The sequence below is a fragment of the Pseudophryne corroboree genome, chromosome 5 (genome assembly GCF_028390025.1).
Source record: "Pseudophryne corroboree isolate aPseCor3 chromosome 5, aPseCor3.hap2, whole genome shotgun sequence".
Lineage (NCBI taxonomy): Eukaryota > Metazoa > Chordata > Amphibia > Anura > Myobatrachidae > Pseudophryne > Pseudophryne corroboree.
This window is the reverse complement of record NC_086448.1, coordinates 621523953-621549689: the sequence shown is the minus strand read 5'-3', so window position 1 is coordinate 621549689 and position 25737 is coordinate 621523953. Positions and strand designations below refer to the sequence as shown.

The 25737-nt window shown below is 47.2% G+C and overlaps 1 protein-coding gene across 1 annotated transcript in view; it reads left to right on the top strand.

The window, feature by feature from the left end:
* SMCHD1 (structural maintenance of chromosomes flexible hinge domain containing 1) overlaps positions 1–25737 on the top strand; it is an 838152-nt gene that overhangs the window by 447037 nt on the left and 365378 nt on the right. Inside the window, exons 14-16 of the mRNA XM_063923554.1 lie at positions 14175–14288; positions 14771–14877; positions 14969–15051. Coding sequence (XP_063779624.1) covers positions 14175–14288; positions 14771–14877; positions 14969–15051 — 304 coding nt within the window. The remainder of the gene's footprint in view (positions 1–14174; positions 14289–14770; positions 14878–14968; positions 15052–25737) is intronic.

Here is a 25737-nt window from a genome sequence, read left to right as displayed (position 1 = left end):
CTTAACGCGGCTGCGTTTGACGGCATGGCGGTTGAACGCCGGATCCTAGCGGAAAAAGGAATTCCGGAGGAAGTCATTCCTACCCTGATCAAGGCTAGGAAAGACGTGACGTTAAAACATTATCACCGTTTATGGCGGAAATATGTTTCTTGGTGTGAGGCCAGAGCTGCTCCTACGGAGGAGTTCCGTTTGGGCCGTCTACTTCACTTCCTTCAAACAGGAGTGACCTTGGGCCTAAAATTAGGGTCCATAAAGGTCCAGATTTTGGCCTTATCCATTTTCTTCCAAAGAGAATTAGCCTCTCTTCCTGAGGTACAGACTTTTGTGAAGGGGTTGCTGCATATTAAGCCTCCCTTTGTGCCTCCGGTGGCGCCTTGGGATCTTAACGTGGTGTTACGTTTCCTCAAGTCACCTTGGTTTGAACCACTTAAAACTGTGGAGTTGAAATACCTCACATGGAAAGTGGTCATGTTGTTGGCGTTAGCTTCGGCGAGACGTGTTTCAGAATTGGCGGCTTTATCGCATAAAAGCCCATACTTGGTTTTTCACGTGGATAGGGCAGAGTTGAGGACCAAAAGTGGTCTCATCTTTTCATGTAAACCAACCTATTGTCGTGCCTGTGGCTACAAGGGACTTGGAGGATTATGAGTCCCTGGATGTAGTCAGGGCTTTAAAGATTTATGTGACCAGAACTGCTCGGATCAGGAAGACTGAAGCTTTGTTTGTTCTGTATGCGGCCAACAAGGTTGGCACCCCTGCTTCAAAACAGACTATTGCTCGCTGGATCTGTAACACGATTCAGCAGGCGCATTCTACGGCAGGATTGCCGTTACTGAAATTGGTTAAGGCCCACTCCACTAGGAAAGTGGGCTCTTCTTGGGCGGCTGCCCGAGGGGTCTCGGCATTACAGTTGTGCCGAGCAGCTACTAGGTCGGGGACAAACATCTTTGCAAAGTTCTATAAGTTTGATACCCTGGCTGAGGAGGACCTCCTGTTTGCTCAATCGGTGCTGCAGAGTCATCTGCACTCTCCCGCCCGTTTGGGAGCTTTGGTATAATCCCCATGGTCCTTACGGAGTCCCCAGCATCCTCTAGGACGTAAGAGAAAATAAGATTTTAAACCTACCGGTAAATCTTTTTCTCGTAGTCCGTAGAGGATGCTGGGCGCCCGTCCCAAGTGCGGACTACTTCTGCAAGACTTGTATATAGTTATTGCTTACATAAGGGTTATGTTATAGTTTTCGGTGATAACGTGGCTATGTTGTTGTTCATACTGTTAACTGGTAAGTTATCACGAGTTATACGGTGTGATTGGTGTGGCTGGTATGAATCTCGCCCTTAGATTTACAAAAATCCTTCCTCGTACTGTCCATCTCCTCTGGGCACAGTTTCCCTAACTGAGGTCTGGAGGAGGGTCATTGAGGGAGGAGCCAGTGCACAACCAGAATCCAAAGCTTTCTTAAAGTGCCCTATCTCCTGCGGAGCCCGTCTATTCCCCCCATGGTCCTTACGGAGTCCCAGCCTCCTCTACGTACTACGAGAAATAGATTTACCGGTGAGTAAAATCTTATTTTCTCTGACGTCCTAGTGGATGCTGGGACTCCGTCAGGACCATGGGGATTAGCGGCTCCGCAGGAGACAGGGCACAAAAATAAAAGCTTTAGGACTAGGTGGTGTGCACTGGCTCCTCCCCCCATGACCCTCCTCCAAGCCTCAGTTAGGTTTTTGTGCCCGTCCGAGCAGGGTGCAATCTAGGTGGCTCTCCTAAAGAGCTGCTTAGAAAAAGTTATTAGGTTTTTTATTTTCAGTGAGTCCTGCTGGCAACAGGCTCACTGCAACGAGGGACTTAGGGGAGAAGAAGTGAACTCACCTGCGTGCAGGATGGATTGGCTTCTTAGGCTACTGGACACCATTAGCTCCAGAGGGATCGAACACAGGCCCAGCCATGGAGTCCGGTCCCGGAGCCGCGCCGCCGACCCCCTTGCAGATGCCGAAAAGTGAAGAGGTCCAGAAACCGGCGGCAGAAGACTTTTCAGTCTTCATGAGGTAGCGCACAGCACTGCAGCTGTGCGCCATTGTTGTCAGCACACTTCACACCAGCGGTCACTGAGGGTGCAGGGCGCTGGGGGGGGGAGCCCTGGGCAGCAATGATAATACCTTGTTCTGGCTAAAAATACATCACATATAGCCCCTGGGGCTATATGGATGTATTTAACCCCTGCCAGGTCTCACAAACACCGGGAGAAGAGCCCGCCGAAATAGGGGGCGGGGCCTATCTCCTCAGCACACAGCGCCATTTTCCTGCACAGCTCCGCTGCGAGGAAGGCTCCCAGGACTCTCCCCTGCACTGCACTACAGAAACAGGGTAAAAAAACAGAGAGGGGGGGCACTTTTTTGGCGATATTGATATATTAAGCTGCTATAAAGGAAACAACACTTCTGTAGGGTTGTTCCTATATATTTATAGCGCTTGGGTGTGTGCTGGCAAACTCTCCCTCTGTCTCCCCAAAGGGCTAGTGGGGTCCTGTCTTCGATAAGAGCATTCCCTGTGTGTCTGCTGTGTGTCGGTACGTGTGTGTCGACATGTATGAGGACGATGTTGGTGTGGAGGCGGAGCAATTGCCGGTAATGGTGATGTCACCCCCTAGGGAGTCGACACCGGAATGGATGGCTTTGTTTATGGAATTACGTGATAATGTCAGCACGTTACAAAAATCAGTTGACGACATGAGACGGCCGGCAAACCAGTTAGTACCTGTCCAGGCGTCTCAGACACCGTCAGGGGCTGTAAAACGCCCTTTACCTCAGTCGGTCGACACAGACCCAGACACGGACACCGAATCTAGTGTCGACGGTGAAGAAACAAACGTATTTTCCAGTAGGGCCACACGTTATATGATCACGGCAATGAAGGAGGCTTTGCATATCTCTGATACTGCAAGTACCACAAAAAGGGGTATTATGTGGGGTCTGAAAAAACTACCTGTAGTTTTTCCTGAATCAGAGGAATTGAATGAAGTGTGTGATGAAGCGTGGGTTAACCCCGATAGAAAACTGCTAATTTCAAAGAAGTTATTGGCATTATATCCTTTCCCGCCAGAGGTTAGGGCGCGCTGGGTAACACCCCCTAGGGTGGATAAGGCACTCACACGCTTATCAAAACAAGTGGCGTTACCGTCTCCTGAAACGGCCGCCCTCAAGGATCCAGCTGATAGGAGGCTGGAAACTACCATGAAAAGTATATACACTCATACTGGTGTTATACTGCGACCAGCCATCGCCTCAGCATGGATGTGCAGTGCTGGGGTGGTTTGGTCGGATTCCCTGACTGAAAATATTGATACCCTGGATAGGGACAGTATTTTATTGACTATAGAGCAAGTAAAGGATGCTTTTCTTTATATGCGAGATGCTCAGAGGGATATTTGCACTCTGGCATCGAGAGTAAGTGCGATGTCCATATCTGCCAGAAGAAGTTTATGGACGCGACAGTGGTCAGGTGATGCGGATTCCAAACGGCATATGGAAGTATTGCCGTATAAAGGGGAGGAATTATTTGGGGTCGGTCTATCGGATTTGGTGGCCACGGCAACAGCCGGGAAATCCACCTTTTTACCTCAGGTCCCCTCCCAACAGAAAAAGACACCGTCTTTTCAGCCGCAGTCCTTTCGTTCCTATAAGAACAAGCGGGCAAAAGGACAGTCATATCTGCCCCGAGGCAAAGGAAAGGGTAAGAGAGTGCACCAAGCAGCTCCCTCCCAGGAGCAGAAGCCCTCCCCGGCTTCTGCAAAGCCCTCAGCATGACGTTGGGGCTTTACAAGCGGACTCAGGGGCGGTGGGGGGTCGACTCAAGAATTTCAGCGCACAGTGGGCTCACTCACAGGTGGACCCCTGGATCCTGCAGGTAGTATCTCAGGGTTACAGGTTGGAATTCGAGAAGTCTCCCCCTCGCCGGTTCCTAAAGTCTGCTCTGCCAACGTCTCCCTCAGACAGGGCGACGGTATTGGAAGCCATTCACAAGCTGTATTCTCAGCAGGTGATAGTCAAGGTACCCCTCCTACAACAGGGAAAGGGGTATTATTCCACACTATTTGTGGTACCGAAGCCGGACGGCTCGGTAAGACCTATTCTAAATCTGAAATCTTTGAACCTGTACATACAAAAATTCAAGTTCAAGATGGAGTCACTCAGAGCAGTGATAGCGAATCTGGAAGAAGGGGACTTTATGGTGTCCCTGTACATCAAGGATGCTTACCTGCATGTCCCAATTTGCCCTTCACATCAAGGGTACCTCAGGTTCGTGGTGCAAAACTGTCATTATCAGTTTCAGACGCTGCCGTTTGGATTGTCCACGGCACCTCGGGTCTTTACCAAGGTAATGGCCGAAATGATGTTTCTTCTGCGAAGAAAAGGCGTATTAATTATCCCTTACTTGGACGATCTCCTGATAAGGGCAAGGTCCAGAGAACAGCTGGAGGACGTAGTAGCACTAACCCAAGTAGTGCTGCAACAGCACGGGTGGATTCTGAATTTTCCAAAATCTCAATTGACCCCGACGACACGTCTGCTGTTCCTGGGAATGATTCTGGACACGGTTCAGAAAAAGGTGTTTCTTCCGGAGGAGAAAGCCAGGGAGTTATCCGAACTTGTCAGGAACCTCCTAAAACCAGGAAAAGTGTCTGTGCATCAATGCACAAGAGTCCTGGGAAAAATGGTGGCTTCTTACGAAGCGATTCCATTCGGCAGATTCCACGCACGAACTTTTCAGTGGGATCTGCTGGACAAATGGTCCGGATCGCATCTGCAGATGCGTCAGCGGATAACTTTGTCTCCACGGACAAGGGTGTCTCTTCTGTGGTGGTTGCAGAGTGCTCATCTGTTAGAGGGCCGCAGATTCGGCATACAGGACTGGGTCCTGGTGACCACGGATGCCAGTCTGAGAGGCTGGGGAGCGGTCACACAGGGAAGAAACTTCCAGGGAGTGTGGTCAAGCCTGGAGATGTCTCTTCACATAAATATACTGGAGCTAAGAGCGATTTACAATGCTCTAAGCCTGGCAAAACCCCTGCTTCAGGGTCAGCCGGTGTTGATCCAGTCGGACAACATCACGGCAGTCGCCCACGTAAACAGACAGGGCGGCACAAGAAGCAGGAGGGCAATGGCAGAAGCTGCAAGGATTCTTCGCTGGGCGGAAGATCATGTGATAGCACTGTCAGCAGTGTTCATTCCGGGAGTGGACAACTGGGAAGCGGACTTCCTCAGCAGACACGATCTACACCCGGGAGAGTGGGGACTTCATCCAGAAGTCTTCCACATGATTGTGAACCGTTGGGAAAAACCAAAGGTGGATATGATGGCGTCCCGCCTCAACAAAAAACTGGACAGGTATTGCGCCAGGTCAAGAGACCCTCAGGCAATAGCTGTGGACGCTCTGGTAACACCGTGGGTGTTCCAGTCAGTGTATGTGTTTCCTCCTCTGCCTCTCATACCAAAAGTACTGAGAATTATACGGCAAAGGGGAGTAAGAACGATACTCGTGGCTCCGGATTGGCCAAGAAGAACTTGGTACCCGGAACTTCAGGAGATGCTCACGGAAGATCCGTGGCCTCTACCTCTAAGACGGGACCTGCTTCAGCAGGGACCGTGTCTATTCCAAGACTTACCGCGGCTGCGTTTGACGGCATGGCGGTTGAACGCCGAATTCTAAGGGAAAAAGGCATTCCGGAAGAGGTCATCCCTACCCTGGTAAAAGCCAGGAAGGAGGTGACTGCACAACATTATCACCGCATTTGGAGAAAATATGTTGCGTGGTGTGAGGCCAGGAAGGCCCCGACGGAGGAATTTCAACTGGGTCGATTCCTACATTTCCTGCAAACAGGATTGTCTATGGGCCTCAAATTAGGGTCCATTAAGGTTCAAATTTCGGCCCTGTCGATTTTCTTCCAGAAAGAATTGGCTTCAGTTCCTGAAGTCCAGACTTTTGTAAAAGGAGTACTACATATACAGCCCCCGGTTGTGCCCCCAGTGGCTCCGTGGGATCTTAATGTAGTTTTGGATTTTCTCAAATCCCATTGGTTTGAGCCACTCAAATCGGTGGATTTGAAATATCTTACATGGAAAGTAACCATGCTACTGGCCCTGGCTTCAGCCAGGAGAGTGTCAGAATTGGCGGCTTTATCGTATAAAAGCCCATATCTGATTTTCCATTCGGACAGGGCAGAACTGCGGACGCGTCCTCAGTTTCTGCCTAAGGTGGTTTCAGCGTTTCACCTGAACCAGCCTATTGTGGTGCCTGCGGCTACTAGCGATTTGGAGGATTCCAAGTTGCTGGACGTTGTCAGGGCATTGAAAATATATATTTCAAGGACGGCTGGAGTCAGAAAATCTGACTCGCTGTTTATACTGTATGCACCCAACAAGCTGGGTGCTCCTGCTTCTAAGCAGACGATTGCTCGTTGGATTTGTAGCACAATTCAACTTGCACATTCTGTGGCAGGCCTGCCACAGCCTAAATCTATCAAGGCCCATTCCACAAGGAAGGTGGGCTCATCTTGGGCGGCTGCCCGAGGGGTCTCGGCATTACAACTCTGCCGAGCAGCTACGTGGTCGGGGGAGAACACGTTTGTAAAATTCTACAAATTTGATACCCTGGCTAAAGAGGACCTGGAGTTCTCTCATTCGGTGCTGCAGAGTCATCCGCACTCTCCCGCCCGTTTGGGAGCTTTGGTATAATCCCCATGGTCCTGACGGAGTCCCAGCATCCACTAGGACGTCAGAGAAAATAAGATTTTACTTACCGATAAATCTATTTCTCGTAGTCCGTAGTGGATGCTGGGCGCCCATCCCAAGTGCGGATTGTCTGCAATACTTGTACATAGTTATTGTTACAAAAAAATCGGGTTGTTATTGTTGTGAGCCGTCTGTTCAGAGGCTCCTACGTTTGTCATACTGTTAACTAGGTTCAGATCACAGGTTGTACGGTGTGATTGGTGTGGCTGGTATGAGTCTTACCCGGGATTCAAAATCCTTCCTTATTGTGTACGCTCGTCCGGGCACAGTATCCTAACTGAGGCTTGGAGGAGGGTCATGGGGGGAGGAGCCAGTGCACACCACCTAGTCCTAAAGCTTTTATTTTTGTGCCCTGTCTCCTGCGGAGCCGCTAATCCCCATGGTCCTGACGGAGTCCCAGCATCCACTACGGACTACGAGAAATAGATTTATCGGTAAGTAAAATCTTATTTTCTCTTACGTCCTAGAGGATGCTGGGTTCCACATTAGTACCATGGGATATAAACGGGTCCAATAAGCGCCATTGGCACTGTAAGAGTTTGATAGTGTGGGCTGGCTCCTCCCTCTATGCCGCTCCCTCCAGACTCAGTTTAGAAAATGTGCCCGGAGGAGCTGGTCACAGCTAGGGGAGCTCTACAGAGCTTCTCTGGTAAAAGTTTTTTTTAGAGTTTATTATTTTACAGGGAGGCTACTAGCAACAGCCTCCCTGCTACGTGGGATTAAGAGGGGATGTAGTGTCCGCCCTGTGGAGTCTGAGCCACTATCTCCGCTGACAGGACACTGAGCTCCTGAGGGTATTGAACGTTCCCCGCCACATGGGATTGCTCACCCCAGCAACATGCCGCCACCCCCTTACAGAGCCAGTAGATCAGTGGCGAGTTAGTCACCGGCCCCCCTAGCAAGCGGGGGGCCAATGTGAAGATGGCGGCAACAGGGTGTGGAGCGCAGTACTAAGTGCGCTCCGGGGCTAAGTGGTACATAGTGTGCGCTGTTAGGGACGCCCTGAGCCAGCACCTACACTGACCTCCAAGCTTGTCGGGGTCCCAGGATCGCTGGCAGCGCTATTCCTCATGCCAGTATAATCTCCAGAAGAGCGAGAAGACAGCGCCATGAAGGGGGCGGACCTTCTTACAGCGGACTCAGCAGCGTTCAGCGCCATTTTCCTGCCTGCAGAAGCGCTGTCAGTGAGAGCTGTCCCTCCAATTCAACTCCAGTTATCTCTTATGGTACCAGGGGGTTGTAGAAGGGGGGGGGGGAGGCTGTATAAAGACTGTGTAACCTATTAAGGTGCACAGTCTGCGCTGATAGGGGGTCTCCCTATAACTTAAAAGCGCTGTGTGTGGGTTGGCTCCAATCTCTGTGTCTTTCTTGCCATTCTTGGGGTTGAAACGCTGTCTGTCCTCCCCTGTGTGTGTGTGGAGTGTCTATGGTCTCCATTAAACTATGTCCAGGGACTCTGTGTCATATGCTGCAGAGGATATGTCCTCTCAGGATGATCCCATGCCATGTAATCAGGATTGCACTGTTTTAGCGCAGATACCAGCAAGGGAGCCTGAATGGTTATCTTCTATTAAAACTATGATTTCTCAGATTTCTACTAGGGTTGCACAGAATGAATCTGCAACTCAGGTTTTACAAACTCCTATGGCAGTTTGGTCCGGTTCTGTTACCTCAGGTCCCCCTACTGTATGTTCCCACAAATGTGCTCTTGCCCAGATTATGCAAGATGACACGGATACCGATTCTGACACGGCAGACGGTGCGGGGGATGTGCTGCGGTGGGTGGCATCTCTCGCAAAAGGGGTGCAGTTGATGATAGAGGCTATTAGAGATGTGTTGAATATTGCTGATACAACACCTGAACTGGTTGAGGAGGCTTACTTCACTGACAGTAAGAAAGCCTCGCTAACCTTCCCTGCATCTAAAGAATGAAATGCTATATTTGAGAGAGGCTAAAAATGGTGTACAAACAGCGCTATACCAGGTGCTAATTCAAAGATATTACGTCTTCATTTAATATATATGTGATGTACAATAAAATCATGAAACATTACAAATGCAAATTCAATAAAGCCTCAGTGTCAGTCTCTAGACCACAGTTTTTCCTTAGGTAATCTGAATCAGCCAGTAAAGGTCTTAAGCAGCGAGAATCAATCATCCAGTGTTCTTCAGGCAATATAGAACTGAAAAAGGGACATCAGTTTATAGTGGATAATTGCCAGATTCCAAGTGGTTTAAAGCCGGGTAGTCCACCTAGCGAGTGAGATGAATTTGCAGCAGTATTGTTTAACCTGTTACCGGCGTCCCGGTCCAGGAGACAGTTCAATAGGTAATTTCCCGATCCAGCGGGATTGTATGTAATACTCAGGCAATGTAACAGTGTCTGGTGTATGCTCACCCTACAAGTAGCTGCATGTTGCCTCTAGTAACAGTCGTGTCAGTGTCCGATTCCAATGTGCGGGATGGTTATCACACCTTCTCTCCAATTGGAGACACCCGCACCGATGGATCTGCTGTGTGTAGCCGCCGCTTCCAGCTCACTGGCTCTGCACGTGCACGATGATAAGGAACCAAATCGGCACTCTGCCGCTGCTAACCCGGCCCGTCTTAGCGCACAGATGGTGGGTGTAGTTGTAGGCAAATGCCAGCCGCCAATAGCTCATTAATGGAGCGCTGAAACGGTCCGTGGCTCGGTGGATATCCGCTCAATCAACAGGGATGACTTCCCTGCTACAAATTCATCTCATAGCAGGACTTTGTCATCTATACTGTGTGTGCTCACTAATTGTTGCATTCTCTGCTTTTTAATATCAACACGTGGCTACTTTTATTTCAAAGAATAGCATTGTTGCTTCAAAAACCAAAGATACTGAGTATATTCAAATCCTGGCTCTGGTCCAGAACGGACTTTAGATATCCAGCTCTGTGTTCTTTTATTATACATTTTATTGTAGTACACTGCACAGATAATTGTTATTATTAAATTGTTAATTAATAATATATAAACCCAGTAAAGGTTTTTTATTAAAAGCAAGTTTCTCAATTATTCAATGAATCCAAACACACTGTCTATTTTAGCTGATACATAAATAATCAATTGTTAGCACATTAAGAGGACACAATCTGTTGGTCTTGTAATTATGTTCCAAGGAAGGTGGTCAAGTCTGGAAGCTGGCCTACTGATAAACATTCTGGAACTAAGAGCTGTCTACAACGGTCTTCTCCAAGCGGCCCTTCTTCTGAAAAATCGGGCCATTCAAGTGCAGTCGGACAATGTAACGACAGTGGCTTACATAAACCGACAGGGCGGAACGAACAGCAGAGCTGTAATGTCAGCGGTAACCAGAATCATCCTCTGGGCAGCAAAAACACGTGTTGGCGCTGTCGGCAATCTTCATTCTGGGAGTAGACAACTGGGAAGCGGACTTCCTCAGCAGACACGATCTCCATCCAGGGGAGTGGGGTCTCCATCCAGAGGTGTTCAAGGAGGTAACAGATCTTTGGGGTGTACCCCAAATAGATATAATGGTGTCTCGTCTCAACAAGAAGCTTCGACGATATTGTTCCAGGTCGAGGAACCCGCAAGCAGTGGCGTGGACGCCCTGGGTATTCCAGTCGATGTACGTGTTTCCACTACTCCCACTCATTCCAAGAGTACTAAAGCTCATAAGGAGAACAAGGGTTCAAGCAATCCTCATTGCTTCAGACTGGCAAAGAAGGTCTTGGTACGTGAATCTACTGCTAGAAGAGCCGCGACATCTTCCTCTTCGTGAGGACCTGCTGCAGCAGGGGCCGTTCGCCTATCAAGACTTACCGCGGCTACGTTTGATGGCATGGAGGTTGAACGCCAGATACTAGCTCGGAAGGGCATTCCGAACAAGGTTATCCCTACCCTGATACAGGCTAACGTCTAAACATTACCATCGTATTGGAAAAAATATGTATCTTGGTGTGAGTTCAAGAAGTTTCCTACGGTGGAGTTTAAACTGGGACGTTTTCTCCTCTTCCTGCAAGCAGGTGTGGATATGGGCCTGAGGTTAGGATCCGTAAAGGTCCTGATTTAGTCCTTTTCCATTTTCTTCCAGAAACAGTTGGCTGCCCTCCCTGAGGTTCAGACTTTTTTGAAGAGCGTTTTGCACATCCAACCTCCCTTTGTACTGCCTACTTCGCCCTGGGATCTTAACGTGGTGTTGCAGTTTCTCCAGACGGACTGGTTTGAGCCTCTACAGGAGGTTGAGGTCAAGTTTCTCACCTGAAAGACGGTCACTTTGTTGGCCTTAGCTTTGCTAGACGTGTGTCAGAGTTGGGGGCTTTGTCATGTAAAAGCCCATACTTGATCTTCCATGATCAAGTATGTCGGCATTTCATATTAACCAACCTATTGTGGTGCCAGTTGCGACTGACTCCTCAATTTCATCAAAGTCCTTAGATGTTGTAAGGGCTGTAAAAATCTATGTGAGGAGGACTGCTCGTCACAGAAAATCGGACTCTCTGTTTGTCCTGTATGATCCCAAGAAAAACTGGGTGTCCTGCTTCTAAGCAGACGATCTCTCGCTGGATCAGGTTCACTATCCAGCATGCATATTCTACGACAGGCTTGCCGTGTCCTACGTCTGTTAAGGCCCACTCTACTCGTAAGGTGGGTTCTTCCTGGGAGGCTGCCCGGGGTGTCTCTGCTTTACAACTCTGCCGAGCGGCTACTTGTTCTGGGTCGAACACGTTTTCAAAGTTCTACAAGTTCGATACTTTGGCCTCTGAGGACCTTAAGTTTGGTAAATCTGTTCTGCAGGAGCCTCCGTGCTCTCCCTCCTGTTCTGGGAGCTTTGGTACATGCCCATGGTACTAATGTGGACCCCAGCATCCTCTAGGACGTAAGCGAAAATAGGATTTTAATTACCTACCGGTAAATCCTTTTCTCGTAGTCCGTAGAGGATGCTGGGCGCCCGCCCAGTGCTTTGTGATCCTGCAGTGGTTATTTGGTTCAGTACTGCTTGGTTCTAGGTTAAGTACTGTTTTGTTACTTGGTAAGTAATCTTGTTCAGTCGTGGCTGATGTTTCAAGCTAGTTAGCTTGGTTTGCCTTGTGTGTGAGCTGGTGTGAATCTCGCCACTATCTGTGTAAAATCCTTCTCTCGAAGATGTCCGTCTTCTCGGGCACAGTTTCTAGACTGAGTCTGGTAGGAGGGGCATAGAGGGAGGAGCCAGCCCACACTCTCAAACTCTTAAAGTGCCAATGGCTCCTAGTGGACCCGTCTATACCCCATGGTACTAATGTGGACCCCAACATCCTCTACGGACTATGAGAAAAGTATTTACCGGTAGGTAATTAAAATCCTATTTTTCCTTTGCACTATTTTTTACATTTATCAGATTCAACTCTGGGGACAATTATTCTTTTAAGGGGTTAAATGCACAAATTAGACCCAAATCTATCAGAGTGCATCTACAGTAGCATGTACCGATCCTGCGGGTGCTCTCCCTTCAGTGCTTTGTAGTCTGCTGGCTTCTCACACTGCACAGTACTAGCTGCCAGGTGGTGCAGTAACAGGGACAGGAGATGGACAGGGGGCTGCAAGTGTCGCCCCAGGAGGAGATTGAGGGCCTGCAGTAGAGGCAATTGCTAAGTACATTCTGCTAGACTACTGGGTCTGTCTGGTGTATGGTATAATGTGAATAATGGACCCTACTGCGTGGTCAAGTGTAACATTGTATAAGGTGCTCTACTTTGTGGTGTAATGAAAATAATGGACACTACTTGGCGGTGTAATGTGAATCGGTGCTATTCTGTGGCTAGGTTCCTTCCCCACAAAGTCACAGGCCATTATTTTTGTCGCACACCGCTATACCTGTTTTTCGAATATGGGGGTAGGGCACCAATTCTCTTTCTAGCACAGGGCACCAAAATGTCACGTTACAGCAACGCTAATTATTAAACACCAATGCAAGCGCTGGAATATAATATAAATGTAATAGTAGACACTAGAAGCCAATAAAGGAGTTTTCCTAACAGAATGGATTAAGTAACACAGTAATTTTGGTTTAAATACTAATAATGGCTTGCAATGACACAAATGAAAATATAATGTTTAATGAAACCCTGGTGTGGTGTACAGTAGTGCATGCATTCGATAGTCTCCAGGCACAAAAGGTATATCTAGGAATATAAACATAATTGAGGGTCTGTAGAGTGGCTCTGTCCTGTTACATAGACAGCATTCTCAACCCACCATCACCTCATCTGGGTGTAGTTTTAGCACCTAGTTGGCAGGCAGGCCCTACATCTTGTCAATCAGTCCAGTCCTCCTCCTAGGTTGGCTGAGTGCCAGACCACTGTAGTCAAAGGACCATTAAGGAGGAGATGAAGGCTGAGCACTGCAGCAATAGGTGTACGGTGCTTCATCAGGGCAGCCTATTCACCTTCCCCTCCTGGTCTCTTCCAATCCTCCATCTCAGGCCCATAAAAAAAATATTTTTTTAAAAAACATTTCAGTTTGTGAAATTCTGCTTTATTGGCTATATGCTAGCATGCACACTACCCACCCATTTTGACACTGGTTTGTCCTGGTTTATTAGAATTATCCTATTAGCAGAACTGATTTTATAGTGAAGTGTATTAAACGAGAAGCAAATGTGTTTAATATTTAATGAAGTATGCTTTGTATGTTGACTAATTAGATTATTTGATTATAACTATTGAAGGCAAAATCAACAGACTAAACAGACAACAGACTAAGGGGTATATTCAATAACTGTCGGAAGCTGCCGACTTGTCGGAAAGACGGCAGCTTCTGACAGTTTTAGGTTGGAAGGGGTTCCGACCTATTCATCATGGCCCCATTTTTTCCAACAAGTCGCGAAACCCGCTGATTGCCGGCTTCAGCTGCCGATCAGCGTGCATTGTCGGAAGCGGGGCCAAACCCGACAGGTTTTAGCCCCGTTTCCGACCATCTCAATCCGAGTTTTAAAAAAAAGTAAGGATTTAGATGAGGGAGCTGAGAGCAGGAGACGGAGGGAGCAGCGGGGAGAGCAGGAACCCAGTGGCAGTGTCCACCCGGCTCCAACAAGCGAGGTCCTGCTTGCTGGAGCCGGGTGAACGCTGCCGTGAGCCTCCAGTTACGCTGCTGCAACCGCTGCTCCCCCCATCTCCTCCTCTCCTCCCCCCTCCGCTCCTTCTCCTCCGCTGCTCTCCCCGCTGCTACTCCCGGAGCCGCAGACATCTCGGATTTGGCCGCTCTTTGAATAGGGGTTGTCGGGTCCATTCTGACAACTGCATGTCTAAATGGACCCGACTCTTCTTGAATATACCCCTAAATCTTATTCACATACTTTCACTAAAGTTTGTTTTAATCTGTTGCATTGTAATGTCATAATTTATCTCTGTCCATAGGTGAAAACATTTAAAACTGTGCCTATAGTCTATGGAAGCATAGTCAAGTTTCTTCTCTATGGAAATCATGATGGAGATGTTTATGCTACAGGAGGAGAGGTTCTAATTGCTTTGGTATGTATTTTATAGAAAATGAGATCCTAATTCCTTTCACGTAAAACACTGAGAAACGAGTTATGCATAAAAATGGAAGAAAATGGATTATGCCTTATTCTATCTGTACATGTGCTTTTTTTTTCTAGTATAAGAATAATGTCTCTGCCAGCAACATGTTAATTGCTCTTTTCTTACATGATTGCAGCTAGTATTTTTTTTTTTTTTTTTTGCAGTACATATTTGTACTTCTGTTCTGTTATAGTAACACGACACATACCAAACCTAAGTAAAAAGTACAATGCCTCCTGACTTTTAAGTAACATGTAATTAAGTCTGTTACATTAGTCTTGTGTTTGAGCCTTGTTGGTTATTGGTGGAAACATATTTACATTTATTGCTAAGGCAAGTTTTAGGTGACTGGATAGTGGAGCTGGGAAAATGCTGAGTTCCCAAACCTAGCGTCAGTGACTCCCCCCTGTTTAACTCTGCCATCCTTTTAGGAACCAAAGGCATTGCATGATGAAAAAAAATATGTACCAATTTCCAAACTTGATCGTACTGTAGCACTGACTACTATCAAGAAGTATATAGAGGATGAAATGGCAAGGTATGAGATGTTTATTTTTTGATTACTCTGTAATCTACAGTATTAACAGATTTTTATTTCAACTACGGTATGTGTTCTCCTCTTTTTTAAGGTTCCCTGACTCCTTGGCTGTCACATGGCCTGAAGGAGATGCTTTGGAGGAAAATGATGTGAAGTTAGCAGGAACCACTATAGGTAAAATAGTATATTTTGTCAACGAAAATGTGTTTGTTAGACAAGGATCTTAAGTGCTCCAACAACTGTGTACATTGCCTCTGAACTGAACACTATTCTAAAGCTACCAAAGAAAAAAAGAAGAAAGAAGCATTTTCTTGGACGCACTCAACCACTATTAGTTTACTTAAAATGTCTTATTCTTTATTAGGTATGCATAAAAAAAAATTGTGGGGGGGGGGGGGGGGGGAGGAATTTGGTGAAATATTAAAAATAAGAATTTACTTACCGATAATTCTATTTCTCGGAGTCCGTAGTGGATGCTGGGGTTCCTGAAAGGACCATGGGGAATAGCGGCTCCGCAGGAGACAGGGCACAAAAAAGTAAAGCTTTTACCAGATCAGGTGGTGTGCACTGGCTCCTCCCCCTATGACCCTCCTCCAGACTCCAGTTAGGTACTGTGCCCGGACGAGCGTACACAATAAGGGAGGCAATTTGAATCCCGGGTAAGACTCATACCAGCCACACCAATCACACCGTACAACTTGTGATCTAAACCCAGTTAACAGTATGATAACAGAAAGAGCCTCTTAAAGATGGCTCCTTAACAATATAACCCGAATTTGTTAACAATAACTATGTACAGTATTGCAGATAATCCGCACTTGGGATGGGCGCCCAGCATCCACTACGGACTCCGAGAAATAGAATTATCGGTAAGTAAATTCTTATTTTCTCTATCGTCCTAAGTGGATGCTGGGGTTCCTGAAAGGACCATGGGGATTATACCAAAGCTCCCAAACGGGCGGGAGAGTGCGGATGACTCTGCAGCACCGAATGAGAGAATTCCAAGTCCTCTTTTGCCAGGGTATCAAATTTGTAGAATTTTACAAACGTGTTTTCCCCCGACCACGTAGCTGCTCGGCAGAATTGTAATGCCGAGACCCCTCGGGCAGCCGCCCAAGATGAGCCCACCTTCCTTGTGGAATGGGCCTTAACAGATTTAGTTTGTGGCAGGCCTGCCACAGAATGAGCAAGTTGAATTGTGTTACAAATCCAACGAGCAATCGTCTGCTTAGAAGCAGGGGCACCCAACTTGTTGGGTGCATATAGTATCAACAGCGAGTCAGATTTTCTGACTTCAGCCGTCCTTGAAATGTATATTTTTAAGGCTCTGACAACGTCCAACAACTTGGAGTCCTCCAAGTCGCCAGTGGCCGCAGGCACCACAATAGGTTGGTTCAGGTGAAACGCTGATACCACCTTAGGGAGAAAATGCGGACGAGTCCTCAGTTCTGCCCTATCCGAATGGAAGATTAGATAAGGGCTTTTATAAGATAAAGCCGCCAATTCAGATACTCTCCTGGCGGAAGCCAGGGCCAGTAACATAGTCACTTTCCATGTGAGATATTTAAAATCCACCTTTTTCAATGGTTCAAACCAATGGGATTTGAGGAAATCTAAAACTACATTTAGATCCCACGGTGCCACCGGAGGCACCACAGGAGGCTGTATATGCAGTACTCCTTTAACAAAAGTCTGTACCTCAGGAACTGAGGCCAATTCTTTTTGGAAGAATATTGACAGGGCCGAAATTTGAACCTTAATAGATCTCAATTTGAGACCCATAGACAATCCTGATTGTAGGAAATGTAGGAAACGACCCAGTTGAAATTCCTCCGTCGGAACACTCCGATCCTCGCACCACGCGACATATTTTCGCCAAATGCGGTGATAATGTTTCGCGGTGACTTCCTTCCTTGCCTTAATCAAGGTAGGAATGACTTCTTCTGGAATGCCTTTCCCTTTTAGGATCTGGCGTTCAACCGCCATGCCGTCAAACGCAGCCGCGGTAAGTCTTGAAAGAGACAGGGACCCTGTTGTAGCAGGTCCCTTCTCAGAAGTAGAGGGCACGGGTCGTCCGTGACCAACTCTTGGAGTTCCGGGTACCAAGTCCTTCTTGGCCAATCCGGAGCCACTAGTATTGTTCTTACTCCTCCTCACCGTATAATCTTCAATACCTTTGGTATGAGAGGCAGAGGAGGAAACACATATACTGATTTGTACACCCAAGGTGTTACCAGTGCGTCCACAGCTATTGCCTGTGGATCTCTTGACCTGGCGCAATACTTGTCCAGTTTCTTGTTGAGGCGAGACGCCATCATGGCTACCATTGGTCTTTCCCAACAGTTTATTAGCATGTGGAAGACTTCTGGATGAAGACCCCCCTCTCCCGGGTGAATATCGTGTCTGCTGAGGAAGTATGCTTCCCAGTTGTCCACGCCCGGGAAGAACACTGCTGACAGTGCTATTACGTGATTCTCCGCCCAGCGAAGAATCTTGGCAGCTTCTGCCATTGCACTCCTGCTTCTTGTGCCGCCCTGTCTGTTTACATGGGCGACCGCCGTGATGTTGTCCGACTGAATCAACACCGGTTTTCCTTGCAGGAGTGGTTCCGCCTGGCTTAGAGCATTTTAGATTGCTCTTAGTACCAGAATGTTTATGTGAAGAGACTTTTCCAGGTTCGTCCATACCCCCTGGAAGTTTCTTCCTTGTGTGACTGCTCCCCAACCTCTCAGGCTGGCGTCCGTGGTCACCAGGATCAAATCCTGTATGCCGAATCTGCGGCCCTCCAATAGATGAGCCTTTTGCAACCACCACAGAAGATATACCCTTGTCCTTGGCGACAGGGTTATTCGCAGGTGCATCTGAGGATGCGACCCTGACCATTTGTCCAACAGATCCCTTTGGAAAATTCTTGCATGGAATCTGCCGAATGGAATTGCTTCGTAAAAAGCCACCATTTTTCCCAGGACTCTTGTGCATTGATGTACAGACACCTTTCCTGGTTTTAGGAGGTTCCTGACAGGTCGGATAACTCCTTGGCTTTTTCCTCGGGAAGAAAAACCTTTTTCTGAACCGTGTCCAGAATCATCCCTAGGAACAGCAGACGTATCGTCGGAAAACAGCTGCGATTCTTGGAATATTTAGAATCCAGTCGTGCCGTCGAAGAACTACTTTAGATAGTGCTCTTCCGACCTCCAACTGTTCTCTGGAAACTTGCCCTTTTTAGGTCGTGCAAGTAAGGGATAATTTAGATGCCTTTTTTCTTTGAAGAAACATCTTTTCGGCCATTACCTTGGTAAAAAGGCCCGGGGTGCCGTGGATAATTCAAACGGCATCGTCTGAAACTGATATTGACAGTTCTGTACCACGAACCAGAGGTACCCTTGATGAGAAGGACAAAATTTGGACATGGAGGTAATCCTTGATGTCCAGGGACACCATATAGTCCCCTTTTTTCCGGTTCGCTATCACTGCTCTGAGTGACTTTATCTCGATTTGAACCTTTTATGTAAGTGTTCAAAACATTTTAGATTTAGACTATGTGTCACCAAGCCGTCTGGCTTCAGTACCACAATATAGTGTGGAAAAATAATACCCTTTTCCTTGTCGTAGGAGGGGTACTTTGATTATCACCTGCTGGATATACAGCTTGTGAATTGTTTCCAATGCTGCCTCCCTGTCGGAGGGAGCCGTTGGTAAAGCAGACTTCAGGAACCTGCGAGGAGAAGATGTCTCGACTCTCCAATCTTTACCCCTGGGATAATACTCGTACGATCTAGGGGTCAACTTGCGAGTGATCCCACTGCGCCCTGAGACTCTTGAGACTACCCCCCCACCTTGAGTCCGCTTGCACGGCCCCAGCGTCATGCTGAGGACTTGGCAGACGCGGTGGAGGGCTTCTTTTCCTGGGAAAGGGCTGCCTGCTGCAGTCTACTTCCCTTACCTCTATGTCTGGGCAGATATGACTGGCCTTTTGCCTGCATGCCCTCATGGGAAAGGAAAGATTGAGGCTGAAAAGACGGTGTCTTTTTTAGCTGAGATGTAACTTGGGGTAAAAAAGGTTGGATTTCCCAGCTGTTGCTGTGGTCCCCAGGTCCGATGGACCGACCCCCAAATAACTCCTTCCCTTTATACAGCAATACTTCCATCTGCCGTATGGGATCTGTATCACCTGACCACTGTCGTGTCCCTGACATCTTCTGGGAGATATGGACAACGCACTTATCTTGATGCCAGAGAGCAAATATCCCTCTGTGCATCTCACATACATATATATAGAATGCATCCTATTTAATGCTCTACATGAATAAAATATTTTCAGTCAGGGAATCCGACCAAGCCAACCCAGCACTGCATCTCCAGGCTGATGGCGATCGCTGGTCGCAGTATAACCACCGTATGTGTGTATATACTTTTTAGGATATTTTTCCAGCTTCCTATCAGCTGGCTCCTTGAGGGCGGCCGTATCTGGAGACGGTAACGCCACTTGATAAGCGTGTGAGCGCCTTATCACCCTAAGGGGTGTTTCCCAACGTACCCTAATTTCTGGCGGGAAAGGGTATAACGCCAATATTTGCTATCGGGGTAACCCTACGCATCATCACACACTTCATTTTATTTTATCTGATTCAGGAAAAACTACAGGTAGTTTTTTCACTCCCACATAATACCCTTTCTTGTGGTACTTGTAGTATCAGAAACACGTAACACCTCCTTCATTGCCCTTAACGTGTGGCCCTAATGAGAAATACGTTTGTTTATTCACCGTCGACACTGTATTCAGTGTCCGTGTCTGTGTCTGTGTCGACCGACTGAGGTAAATGGGCGTTTTTAAAACCCCTGACGGTGTTTCTGAGACGCCTGGACCGGTCCTAATAGATTGTCGGCCGTCTCATGTCGTCAACCGACCTTGCAGCGTGTTGACATTCTCACGTAATTCTCTAAATAAGCCATCCATTCCGGTGTCGACTCCCTAGAGAGTGACATCACCATTACAGGCAATTTCTCCGCCTCCTCACCAACATCGTCCTCATACATGTCGACACACACGTACCGACACACAGCACACACACCGGGAATGCTCTGACAGAGGACAGGACCCACTAGCCCTTTGGGGAGACAGAGGGAGAGTCTGCCAGCACACACCAAAAACGCTATAATTATATAGGGACAACCTTATATAAGTGTTTCTCCCTTATAGCATCTTTTATATATATACAATATCGCCAAAATCAGTGCCCCCCCTCTCTGTTTTAACCCTGTTTCTGTAGTGCAGTGCAGGGGAGAGCCTGGGAGCCTTCTCTCCAGCTTTTCTGTGAGAGAAAATGGCGCTGTGTGCTGAGGAGATAGGCCCCGCCCCTTTTTCGGCGGGCTCGTCTCCCGCTATTTTTGAAGTTAGGCAGGGGTTAAATATCTCCATATAGCCTCTGTGGGCTATATGTGAGGTATTTTTTGCCTCTAATAAGGTTTTTATTTGCCTCTCAGAGCGCCCCCCCCAGCGCTCTGCACCCTCAGTGACTGTTGTGTGAAGTGTGCTGAGAGGAAAATGGCGCACAGCTGCAGTGCTGTGCGCTACCTTTATGAAGACTCAGGAGTCTTCAGCCGCCGATTTTGGACCTCTTCTCTCTTCAGCGTCTGCAAGGGGGCCGGCGGCGCGGCTCCGGTGACCATCCAGGCTGTACCTGTGATCGTCCCTCTGGAGCTAGTGTCCAGTAGCCAAGCAGCAAATCCACTCTGCACGCAGGTGAGTTCACTACTTCTCCCCTAAGTCCCTCGTTGCAGTGATCCTGTTGCCAGCAGGACTCACTGTAAAGTAAAAAAACCTAAGCTAAACTTTCTCTAAGCAGCTCTTTAGGAGAGCCACCTAGATTGCACCCTTCTCGTTCGGGCACAAAATCTAACTGGAGTCTGAAGGAGGGTCATAGGGGGAGGAGCCAGTGCACACCACCTGATCTGGTAAAAGCTTTACTTTTTTGTGCCCTGTCTCCTGCGGAGCCGCTATTCCCCATGGTCCTTTCAGGAACCCCAGCATCCACTTAGGACGATAGAGAAATATAGTGTGAATTAGAAAAACAGAATGTGAAAATAAAAACTACTAGTTTCTGGATGGTGATCCCTCAAAGTATTAATTCAATAAAGGCTATATTGCCTGTAACAGTGTCCATGTCTTTTATTGATATTGTCCTATAAACTGCTTTTTAGTGGGTACAACAGGCTGGCAGTATTATTGATTATCCTTTTGCAACACTTTCCAATATGCTCTTATACAATATAGCTACTTTGCTGTTTTTATAAATTGTAGCTTTTTGATGTTGGTAGTTTATTCCAAGGATGTGTCACTGCTAGTCTTTATACAGGGAAGATAATTCCTCCACTACTTATCCTTAATTGATGCAACACTTGCTAGTGAATTCTTATGTACTATAGCTATTTAATAATAGCTTGATTTTTTATGTGTTGCCCACTTATCTAAGAATAGCACACCATCCTTACAATATCATTCAGGTGATGTCTTTCCCACCATATCAAATGTGTTGTTTCATGAGCTCATGAGTAATATGTCAGCCTGTGTGTATTAACCATCACGATTCCATCCCATCAGAGAATTATGTATATTATAAGCAGCCGTGCATAACACTGTTATTTCAATACAATCTCTCAATGTCAGTAATGTTTCTCTTCAATTAAATTATTATCCTATCTGATAATACTGACTATTTGTGAATGGTGATTGTATTTAATGTGTTGCTGTCACAGCACCATATAACTTTGTATGCTGTGATCATGCAGTGAGCACATGAAATCCGGCCGCCCGTCTTGATACCGCTGGCCGCACTGAGCTCAGCGTGTGTGCGGGCTGTCGCCGGGACTCCCCGCTCTCTATCTCCGTCTGACGGCTTCACACACGAAGCCGCTGCCGGCAGCGGAGACCGTGAAAGGGAGCAATCTCGAGGCAATAGCTTATCTCAGTGGGAGGACAATATAATTATAATACAATTACAGACACATTAATATCTTTTTAGGTTTGACTTTAAGTTTAAAACACCACCCGGAAGCAGCCCACGGCCGTTCCACCTTAAGGGGGGTACTCACGGAGCGATATTCTAAGCAATCTGACTAGATTGCTTAGAATATCGGCAGGATCGCTCCGTGTGTAGCCCCCTCGGCGATAGCAATGCGCGGCCCCGCACATCGCTATCGCCGCTGCTAGATTGGCCTGCATGCAGGCCAATCTAGCGGGTCGCTGGGTGAAGTGAGCGGCCCCCCCGTCTCCCCCCGCACGCTCAGCACAGATCGCGCTGTGCTGAGCGGCAGGAGAGATGTGTGCTGAGCGGTTCGCTCAGCACGCATCTCTCCTTGATCGGCCCGTGAGTACTGGGCTTTAGGCTTCCTCAGTGTTATGCACGGCTGCTTATAATATACATAATTCTCTGATGGGATGGAATCGTGATGGTTAATACACACAGGCTGACATATTACTCATGAGCTCATGAAACAATACATTTGATATGGTGGGAAAGACATCACCTGAATGATATTGTAAGGATGGTGTGCTATTCTTAGATAAGTGGGCAACACATAAAAAATCAAGCTATTATAAAATAGCTATAGTACATAAAAATTCACTAGCAAGTGTTGCATCAATTAAGGATAAGTAGTGGAGGAATTATCTTCCCTGTATAAAGACTAGCAGTGACACATCCTTGGAATAAACTACCAACATCAAAAAGCTACAATTTATAAAAACAGCAAAGTAGCTATATTGTATAAGAGCATATTGGAAAGTGTTGCAAAAGGATAAACAATAATACTGCCAGCCTGTTGTACCCACTAAAAAGCAGTTTATAGGACAATATCAATAAAAGACATGGACACTGTGTTACAGGCAATATAGTCTCTATTGAATTAATACTTTGAGGGATCACCATCCGGAAACTAGTAGTTTTTATTTTCACATTCTGTTTTTCTAATTCACACTATATTTTAATATTTCACCAAATTCCCCCCCCCCAAATTTTTTAATGCATACCTAATAAAGAATAAGACATTTTAAGTAAACTAATAGTGGTTGAGTGCATCCAAGAAAATGCTTCTTTCTTCTTTTTTTCTTTGGTAGTTATAAAAGAGTCCAGGACTCAAAAGCATTTGGAGGGCACCTGCGTACAGAGTCATATAGGGTTGAGATAACCCAAGATATTTATGGTAACGCAGAAGGTACCACAATACATTTGAATTGTGTTCACAAGAAAACATAACAAACTGGTGCGGGATTACACAATCTATATGTACTATTGTAAAGCTATTTACACATTAGAATGATCTTAGACTGATATGTTGTTTCCTGCCAAGTCGGAACGACACATTGCCTTTATCGTTCAGTGTGTAATCTTGATGTGCATGCTCTTGCAGTCGCATGCAAGATCTTCCAGTCTGCTGTGCTGCAGGGCCAATCGGAAGATATTGCATGCAACCTTGTGCAGTGTAATAAGGGATGGATCCATGGTCATTCCGCCTTTCATTACGTCGTTCTGACGTGTACCGCAGTTAAAATATGTTGGCCCTTTGCCCATCATATTGGCTGCTTACATGTTGTTCTGATGTGTAGCCGGCATTAGTCCTGGCAAAATTACTTGTTTCTTATTTCTTTTACGTCCTAGAGGATACTGGGGTCCACGTTAGTACCATGGGTATAGACTGGTCCACTATGAGCCATGGGCCCTTTAAGAATTTGATAGTATGGGCTGGCTCCTCCCTCTATGCCCCTCCTACCGGACTCAGTTTAGAAAATGTGCCTTGAGGAGCCGACCATGCTTAGGGAAGCTCCTGAAGAGTTTTCTGCATTTATTTTTCTGTTTGTTATTTTCAGGCAGGTCTGGTTGGCACCAGACTGCCTGCTTCGTGGGACTTAGGAGGGGGAACGGCCCAACCTCCCATAGGGTTAATTGTCCTATTCCCCGCTGACAGGACACTTAGCTCCTGAGGGAACTATTTGCAAGCCCCACCACGGCGAGCGTACATTTCCGCAGCACGCCGCCACCCCTAACAGAGCCAGAAGAGAGAAGAGTGTTGAGTAGAAAGCCGGCGTCCCGGTTTGCGGGTCGCTGGTGGTGATGGCGGCATAAGGGTATGGAGATGCAGCGCTGGCAGGCAGGCTGCGGCTCCAGGTTTCAGAGGCATACTATGTGTGTTCTGCTGTGAGGGGCAAGCTGAAACCATAAAATTCAAAATACCCACACTGGCAGCAGCTTACAGGGGTTCCAATTAGAGATGTGCAGCGGGCATTTTTCGGGTTTTGGATTCGGTTCCGCGGTCGTGTTTTTGGATTCGGATGCGTTTGGCAAAACCTCCCGTAAGAATTTTTGTCGGATTTGGGTGTTTTTTTTTTTTTAAAAACCTCAAAAACAGCTTAAATAATATAATTTGGGGGTAATTTTGATCCTATAGTATTATTAACCTCAATAATCAGAATTTCCACTCATTTCCAGTCTATTCTGAACACCTCACAATATTATTTTTAGTCCTAAAATTTGCACCGAGGTTGCTGGATGACTAAGCTAAGCGACCCAAGTGGCCGGCATAAACACCTGGCCCATCTAGGAGTGGCACCGCAGTGTCAGACAGGATGGCACTTAAAAAAATAGTCCCCAAACAGCACATGATGCAAAGATAAATAAATTACAAAAGAGGTGCAAGATGGAATTGTCCTTGTGTCCTCCCACCCACCCTTATGTTGTATAAACAGGACATGCACACTATATCAAACCCATTATTTCAGCGACAGGGTCTGCCATACGACTGGGGCTGAAATGATTGGTTGTTTTGGACCCTCACCAAAAAAGAAGCAATCAATCTCTCCTTGCACAAGCTGGCTCTACAGAGACAGGATGTTCACCTCCTCCTCCTCATCGTCCGATTCCTCACCCCTTTCACTGTGTACATCCCCCTCCTCACAGAGTATTCATTCATCCCCACTGGAATCCACCATCACAGGTCCCTGTGTACTTTCTGGAGGCAATTGCTGGTAAATGTCTTCACGAAGGAACTGATTCTAATTCATTTTGATGAACATAATCTTCTCCACATTTTCTGGAAGTAACCTCCTACGCCGATTGCTGACAAGGTTACCGGCTGCACTAAACACACTTTCGGAGTACACACTGATGGGGAGGCAAATTAGGTAAAATAAAGCCAATTTGTGCAAGGGCCTCCAAATTGCCTCTTTCTCTGACGTCCTAGTGGATGCTGGGAACTCCGTAAGGACCATGGGGAATAGACGGGCTCCGCAGGAGACTGGGCACTCTAAAAGAAAGATTAGGTACTATCTGGTGTGCACTGGCTCCTCCCTCTATGCCCCTCCTCCAGACCTCAGTTAGATTTCTGTGCCCGGCCCGAGCTGGATGCACACTAGGGGCTCTCCTGAGCTTCTAGAAAGAAAGTTTAAAATTAGGTTTTTTATTTTACAGTGAGACCTGCTGGCAACAGGCTCACTGCAACGAGGGACTAAGGGGAGAAGAAGCGAACCTATCTGCTTGCAGCTAGCTTGGGCTTCTTAGGCTACTGGACACCATTAGCTCCAGAGGGATCGACCGCAGGACCCGTCCTTGGTGTTCGTTCCCGGAACCGCGCCGCCGTCCCCCTTACAGAGCCAGAAGCATGAAGATGGTCCGGAAAATCGGCGGCAGAAGACTTCAGTCTTCACCAAGGTAGCGCACAGCACTGCAGCTGTGCGCCATTGCTCCTCATGCACACTTCACACTCCGGTCACTGAGGGTGCAGGGCGCTGGGGGGGGGGGGGGCGCCCTGAGCAGCAATAAAAACACCTTGGCTGGCAAAATAATCACAATATATAGCCCCAGAGGC